This window comes from Euphorbia lathyris, chromosome 5, assembly GCF_963576675.1.
Source record: "Euphorbia lathyris chromosome 5, ddEupLath1.1, whole genome shotgun sequence".
Lineage (NCBI taxonomy): Eukaryota > Viridiplantae > Streptophyta > Magnoliopsida > Malpighiales > Euphorbiaceae > Euphorbia > Euphorbia lathyris.
In genome coordinates, this window is record NC_088914.1 from 24,569,236 (window position 1) to 24,577,560 (window position 8,325).

Below are 8,325 nucleotides of genomic sequence, written 5' to 3' on the forward strand. Positions count from 1 at the left end.
GGCAATGGAGAAAGGAAGGTAGAGATAGAGAGCAGTTGAAATGGAAATGATGAAGAAATGGTATAGATGTAATTTTATGTTAAGTGGTCAAATATTGACTTTTGACCGGTCAAATGTCTGACGTGACGTGTTGATTTTCGTGTTGACCGATCATTTTCACCGGTTGTACACCATAGTGAGAGGTCACTCATAAGTTCGTACATATCAGTAAGACAAATTGAAGGTTGTACACCAAAATGTGAAATAGGGCAACTGTTATACACCATAGGTGAAATTTACCCCTTAATTTATGATGGTTTCAATTTTTATTTGTAACTATTTGAACATATTTAAAACATCAATCACTTGTAACTTATAAGTAACTCTAGCTTATGACTTTTATTTCATTCAGAATTTATCAGATTTAATTTAGTTTCATCATCTTAAAGCTTGTAATTTTCTTTTCTCTGTAGGAGTTACAGAAGGAAAAACTGCAAATCCTTTTCTTTTTCCTTTCTTTTCCATTTTTCTCTCTCAATTTTTTTTTATTTTGTTGATCTACTTTGAGGAGGACGAAAGATCTTCCTTCTTCTTTCTCACACCAGGTTAGATTTCTGTATTTTTTATTGCTTTTTTAGTCTGTGTGTTCATATATTTCATCAGAACTCTTTATCCGTTTGATTGTATCTGTTCTCTATTATTCTATCGTTTATGCTTTTTTTCGGATTTAGCAAGAGCAAAAATGGTTTATCTTCTCCGTAGATCAATAAATCTACGTGGTTGCAACAAAAAAAAAAGATTCAGATCCGAATGTTCGGAATGGTTTAAATGATGACGTTTGGATTGCAGATGTCTTTCTACAGATTTGGATTTACGAGAAATATATTATTGTTTTGTGTTATTTATGCATTTTATGGATTTTTTTTGCTCTTTATAGTCATTTCCATCCCTTTGTGGATATTATATTTGTCTGTAATCATGTAAGGTTTTATTCCTTACATTTTGCTTGTTGTATTTCTTCTTTTTTTTATTTAATGAAATTATAAGCAATTTCTCAAAAAAAAAAAAAAAAAAAACTTGTAATTTCCATCCAATTCCACCAAAAACCATATATTCCTTCCTCCATTATTCATTTCCCAAGCAAACAAGTTCCACGCCTTCGTTAGAAGCGACATCATTGAGTCGGGATTAGCCTTGTAAAAAGGTAGAATTCTCTCATTGTTATATTATGAGATAAGGTACAAAAAATACTCATAACATTTACAACGACGAGTAATTTTACCCACCAACGTTTAAAATGATGCAATTTTATTCCTAACATTGGCAGCTAAGGGCAATTTTATCTCTAACGTTGTTAAGTTGAGTCAATTTTAAAAATAATTCATCAAATTGTTTTCTAGGTCATGAATCTTGTCATCTACACTTCACATGTGAGTCATTTTATCACTCATTAATGACATATCATAAATGTATGATTAGACGTGAAAAAAATTTAAAAAAATTAAAAAATATATTATCTATTTTACGAGTTGGACAAAAAAAATCAAAATATTTGACCGAATTAATAAATATTAACCTCTAATTCTATTATTAAATCATAGAAAATATGATATTTTTTAAAAAACGAACTGATATACAATTGGTGTAGAATAATGAACAAAATACTTGTGTTTTACAATAATGATTGACCCAACTTGACAACGTGAAGGGTAAAATTGCTTTTAGAAATAAAATTGCACCATTTTAGACGTTAGAGGTAAAAATTACTCCTAACCTTAAGCATTACGGGTATTTTTATACATTATTCCTTATATTATTGCAATTTGCATATCATTAATTTTGAATAATAATATTTTAATTCTCATTTCGATTAAATAGTAATATTAAGAAAAAAAATAAATAAATTGTTATACACCTTTTTACCTGCCCTCTCGACTGTACTGGATAGTGGAACTTAAATAATTCCCGCCTCTGAAATTCATTTTTACAAAAATGTGCCAATTCTTTTCTTTCTTTCCTTTTCTGTCAATCTTTCTATTTTATTGATCTATTTAAAGAGGACGAAAGATCTTTCTTCTTCTTCCTCACACCGGTTAGATTTCTGTATTTCTTTTTATTGCTTTTTCTTGATTGTGTTCATATATTTTACTATCTGCCTGATTATATCTGCTCTCTGTGTTATTCTGTCTTTTATGCTTTTTCAGGATTTAACAATAGTGGAAATTGTTTATTTTATCTTTAGATCAATAAATCTATATGGTTGCAATAACAAAAATGGTTCAGATCTGAATATACAATGATCTAAAAGATGAACTTTGGATTACAGTCATCTTTCTACAGATATGAATTTACTTTATTGTGTTTTTTATACTTTTACGAATTTTTTTTCACTTTTTATAATCATTTTTATTCCTGTAATCGTTTACATTTTGATTGTTGAATTTCTTCTTTTCCCATCCAGACAAATTACCAGTATTCTTCTACAAAAAAATTCCCACCTCTCAATATCTCGTATTCTGAAAATCTCGTGAGATTTTGACTCAAACAAATGTTTTTTTTTCTCATGGAGAATTCATCAAATTCTTCGTCAGAAAAGAAAAGTTTGTTGGAGTGAAAAACTCACGAGATTTTGAGAATATGAGATATTGAGAGGCGGGAATTAAAAGCGCGCCCTTTTTCCCCAAAACGAACTTCCTCCGCCACATCCCCAAATTCGGTCGCTCTAAAATTTCATTTACCGCTCTACCCTAAAATTTCCGATCTTTTTATATTTTGAAAATCCAATCAACCCTAAATCCTAGCCGTCCACGTTCACTCCCCCTATATCGACTCCACAATCCCCCTTTAAATCAGTACTCTACTCTAAGCCTGTCTTGTCTACACTTTCTCCCAAGTCCCACCTCAACGGTTAAAATTTGAAAACTCAGAGTAATCAAAATCTTTGGTTTGTTTTCTGGCTTTTGATACTTCGTGAAAATGGCGGATTCGTCGAAACAGGGTGCTATTGTTAGGGCTATGAATCCATGGGTACTCCATCTTCAGAAATTGGGTCTCGAGCTGAAATGTCCGCTTTGGTTTGTACTCTTTTTCTTTAATCTTGATTTATCATTCTATAATTTATTTTGTTGGTTTAATAACGGTTGTATTTTGTGGGTTTACAGTTTGGAGTTGTTAAACGGACCGTCTTTGCTTCCTTGTAATCATATTTTCTGCAAGTACGTATCATTCTCGTTGATTTTTCTTCTGCATGCGGTGTTGGTTTTTTCTTTTTTCCCCTTTTGTTGATATGTAATTACGACCTACGTATTTTTATTGATTGCAGTTCATGTCTACCTAAATCTACACAGTTAGGGTCGGAGTGCCCTCTTTGTAAAGCTCACTATGTTGACCGAGGTATGTATATTTACATCCTTCTTAATGGTTAGTTGGAGAATTCGTAGTTTGATTCCTTGAAGGATTTTAACGCATGAACTTGAGCTCTTCATATTATCAAGATTGGAAATGGTTCAGTATGTTTTCTGTTTTCACTAGGAAAAATAAATCAAGTCTTGTGGATTTAGTCCCATTTGCTAATTATCATCCTTTAAAATACTAGTCCTTCACTGTGGAAAAAGAAAAGGCTGTGCATATAGAAACTGATAGGGAATCGGAAACCAGGAAAGATATTTATAGAAAATAGAAATGTGTAAATAATAAAAAACATATAATATATCTATAATGATAAGAATCTAGATTTACTTTTTGTGTATATCTACATTGAAAGAAGCTAGCTAAAAGTCACATAATAGAGAGAAAAATGATTCTTTTTCATTTTGAAATCTTGTAAAAATGATCTAGAAAATATTAGGGATTAAGTGAACATGTGATTAACATTGATCCATTGAATTTCCAATTTTTTAAATTACGGAAATGTGACCCTAAATGCGTCTTAGAAGTTTCCAAAGAGCTTTGGTTTCCAAAAGGTTTTGGAAAAGTGAAATGCTTTAAAATCAAAGTTTTTGTGCAACATAGGTCTGAAGGCAAATGTTTATTTTCTGTTTAATAAGCATTGTATTGGTCTTTTGAATGGAAGGGGTTACTTGAAAGCTAATAGGGGTTAAATATCATACTAAAGTATTAGTCCTTAAGCAAATGGCTATTTGCTGCTAAGTGTGCTGAATCTGTTTTACTCAGCTAAAACGATCATGTCTGTTGCAGATAGGAGGCCCATGTCTATCATTGAAACCATTGTAAAAATCTACAGGAGCTTGGATGCTTTTGGCAACCTATTTCAGTCCAGCTCTTCTGGTATGAGCTCTTTGTATGCTTTCATGTCATACTCATCTTTTGGCTTTTTTCTGGCCTTTTCAATATAAACTTTGTTTTTGCATAATTGTGGTTCCAGATTCAGGCTTTGAAAAATTGAGTAAAGAATCATTTGAAGCTGGTTTAGGCAAACAATTAGGTCAGGTTTCTTTGAATTGTTCTGCTGAAAACGGGGTTCACAAGACTGAAACTGAAGGCAACTGCAATTTGCAACTAAAATTTAGAAACAAAGATCGTGAAATGGATAGTAATGGTGGTGATGAGGATAGGCAGAAGGCTGATACTCTACCAGTGAGTTCTCAGTTTGGGAGAGTCCATGAGTGTGGGAGTATGCAGGCTGGCACACATCAGGTGTACCAACTATCAGCTAGCAGCCCTCCTCTTGATGATATTAAGAGTTCGGAAAATGGAAGCAACGATCAGGGTGATTATAATGTAAGAATAAACTGTTGATTTCTATGATTTTAGTCTGGATTTGTTTATTCAATAATATGCCTATGATGGAATTTACTAGCTTCAAAGTGGTCGGGAATTCTTTTTCTCACATTGGTATAGAATACCTTGATCACTTTTGTTATTATTGAATATGAATGTCATTTACCATGTTAATGCTGTTGTTCCCCATTGCCGAAGGACCCTCTTTTTGCCCAACCCCTCAATTCATCATCTCTATTGTTGATTCTTGCTTTTTTTCCCTATAGTAACACATAGAAGGTTGAATATGCATGTACCTGAAAGAAATAGTGCTTTTGCTTTTTCTTTTTATGTGCTCATATTGCTTGTAATATGCATATACATGCATCTGTGATTTGTCCGCCTTTCTCATTTGCTTGATGATTCCATTGTTTATTTCAGAGTCCACAAAACCCGCAAGCTTCGAGATTAGCCAAGCGAACTCCTGATGGCAGGACAAAGGAGGAGAGGCATGACAGTCCTACCTCTCGAAATGATGTTAATTCGAGGGACTCGAAGAGACATAAGAAGCTGAATATGCCAACTAATCCTCAAACACAGGCTTTGGGTATTTGCAACTTGAAATCAGGTCATGTATCTGTAAAGATGTGTGATGCACAAACACCTGCGTTGCTACCTGGCTCATCAATAGTGAAAACTGTTTGTGGGTTTTGCCAGTCCTCTACAATCTCACAGGTAAATGTGCATATATGATTGAATTACCATCCTTTATTACAAGGAGTTTTGACTGCGAACTTCTTACATTGTCTCCCTTTTCCTTTTCAGGATACTGGCCCGATGTTGCACTTTGTCAACGGGAAGTTGGTAGATGGAGATGAGGCATTTCTACCCCATACCATACATGTTCACAGGATTTGCATTGAATGGTATCTGACTTAACAATTTTTTAAACAGACTGCATAATAATGAACATTTTGATGTCTTAGTGTAGCTTTTCTAATTAGAGATTGATATGTACATTGACATGCAGGGCGCCACAAGTCTATTTTATTGATGATCAAACTGTTAAAAATCTCAAGGCTGAAGTGGTTAGGGGCTCAAAATTGAAGTGCAGTGGATGTGAAGTTAAGGGGGCAGCCCTTGGATGCTATCACAAATCTTGTCGAAGAAGCTATCATGTTATATGTGCAAAGGAAATTGCTGGTTGCCGATGGGATTATGTAAGTGCTTGTGTTTTTATTCAAATTCATTTATTTATTTTTAAATGTTTCTCTAATAAATGAACCGCATTAAATTTTATGATTTTTTGTTTAACTGGTTTTGTAGGAGAATTATCTTCTGCTATGTCCATCTCATACTTCAGTGAAATTTCCGAATGAAAAGAAGAAGTCCAAGAATCAGTTGGTACACCCTCAGGTGCCAGATAAAATGTAAATATCATTCTTTTAGCTCTTCTGCCCAAGTAGGCAGTAAATCTTTCACTGTGATAAACTAGTTAGGTCTGAAATCTGATTGTTCTTTTTCTATTATGTGTGCAGAGCCCCACAACAATCTAGTTTTTGGACTGAATCTTCTAATGGAGCAGAAGAATGGGTCTTTAGTGGGTCTGCCTTGTCTTCCGAGGAGAAGGTATTGAAGATATTTTTCACTGTTGAATCGAATATAATATTGAATTCCTTCTATTGTCAAAATTGCTGAAATTCTGTGTTTCCCTCTGAAACAGGTTCTTTTGGTTCAGTTTGGGACGATGATTGGTGTGCCTGTAACTAAATTCTGGAGACCAACTGTGACGCACGTCATTGCAGCTACAGATGAAAAGGGGGCATGTATAAGGACACTGAAAGTTCTCATGGCCATTTTGAATGGGAGATGGGTTCTTACAATTGATTGTAAGTTCTCTTATCTTCAACCTGATAATACTCTTGTCCATGTGAACACACACTAGACCAATTGTGCTGGCTAAGCTTGCTCTAACAGTGACCCTAATCCAATTAAAATGATATGATCAGCTGTTTCAAAGATGATTAAATGAATCATATCAGTTTGAATATGCTATGAACTTGCTAGGTTTAGCTCATTAAATTTTTCTGAAATACTGAGGGCGAGCCTTGGCGCAACGGTAAAACGTTGTTGCCGTGTGACCAGAGGTCACGGGTTCGAGTCTTAGGAGCGGCCTCTTGCCAATTAAATTGGCAAGGGAAGGCTTGCCCCCAATACACCCTTGTGGTGGGACCCCTCCCCGGACCCTCGCTCAGCGGGGACGCGTAATGCGACCGGGCCGCCCTTTTTTTATGAGCCAGTGACTGTGCTTGCCATTTAGGCTGGTGAGGCGCTAGGCCTGGTGCCTTTGGCTTGCCTATCCTAACTATGATTGGTCAAAATGTTACTTCAATGCTAATAAATATCAAGCATTTTGAATTCCAACTTTACAGCCTTGCTTGTCATTTGATTTGTTGTTGATATGAGCCGGACTAAATTTGACCTTTACAGGGGTGAAGGCGTGCATGAATTCTATAAATCCGGTGGATGAAGAGCCTTATGAAGTTAGTCTAGACAACCACGGATCCGAAAATGGCCCAAGAACTGGCAGGCTCAGTGTATTGAATAATGTAAGTGTCCTAAAAAAACATGAAAACTATGTTTGGTCGTTTTGAGATTGCATTATATAATCTTAAAAATTCACCCGTGGTTTCAAGCTATGACATCCTAAATATTCTTAATCAGAAGCTTTGCTTTGATTGCTTCATTTGTAGGCACCAAAACTCTTCAGTGGCTTCAATTTCTACTTTCTCGGTGACTTCGAGAGTGGTTACAAGGAAGATCTTGAACGTTTGGTGAAAGCTGCCGGAGGTAATCTTATAGAGAGCAAGGAAGAACTAGAACAGAAAAGCCACGAGCTTTCAGAAACTCCATCAAGATCATTAGTTGTTTATAATCCTGATCCTCCACAAGGATGCAAGTTAGGAGAAGAAGTTACTATTTTGTGGCAAAGATTAAATGAAGCACAAGACCTAGCTGCTAAAATTGGTTTCCAAGTCATTGGCCATACTTGGCTATTGGAATCAATTGCTTCCTATAAACTGCAGCCTTTTGTCAGTTTATATTAGAACTTGTTAGTTTGAAGATGTAAATTCTTCTAACTTTATTTGCTAGCAGCATTCTAGATTCATCTCAGAATGTTGTAATTTTGAATTATTTTGAAAATGCAGTCAATTACGTTTAGTTGTATTGCAATTGAATCTCTGGTAATAGTAAATTTGTAGCATTTTTTAGGAAGTGCAGACATACCTGAAATGATAAAATTTTGTTCTTAACTTTTCTCCACATGGAGCAATTTTCAGTCTAGATAATGGTAGAATCATTGTTTTATGGGTTCTGTAACTTGAATAAATACCATTTGTTTTATGTTGAGAGTATATATGAACTTCCCCAAAAACATTAATTCAAATTTGAATCTTATTCCTAATTTTTTTGGAGAGCACTTCAATCTTTCTTCTGGTATCAACTTTACCAGGTGAATGTTCAATAGCTTCCTGCAATTCCCTGCCCATTCCTCTTAGTAAGATTAGCAACACTTTTCAGCAGAAAACTACTAAAAAAATCCCCAATTCCAAAAACCCCAACTTT

At 34.7% G+C, this 8,325-nt stretch overlaps 1 protein-coding gene across 1 annotated transcript; it reads left to right on the plus strand.

Moving 5' to 3' along the window:
* Positions 1–2,534: 2,534 nt before the first annotated feature.
* Positions 2,535–8,022, plus strand: LOC136231278 (BRCA1-associated RING domain protein 1). The gene is made up of 13 exons (XM_066020607.1): positions 2,535–3,053; positions 3,141–3,194; positions 3,302–3,372; positions 4,177–4,266; positions 4,364–4,719; positions 5,140–5,433; positions 5,524–5,624; positions 5,729–5,918; positions 6,025–6,128; positions 6,237–6,327; positions 6,422–6,587; positions 7,189–7,307; positions 7,452–8,022. Exons 1-13 carry the CDS (start codon positions 2,956–2,958, stop codon positions 7,803–7,805), a joined length of 2,088 nt encoding a protein of 695 aa, XP_065876679.1. The 5' UTR covers positions 2,535–2,955; the 3' UTR covers positions 7,806–8,022.
* The last annotated feature ends 303 nt before the right edge of the window (positions 8,023–8,325 follow it).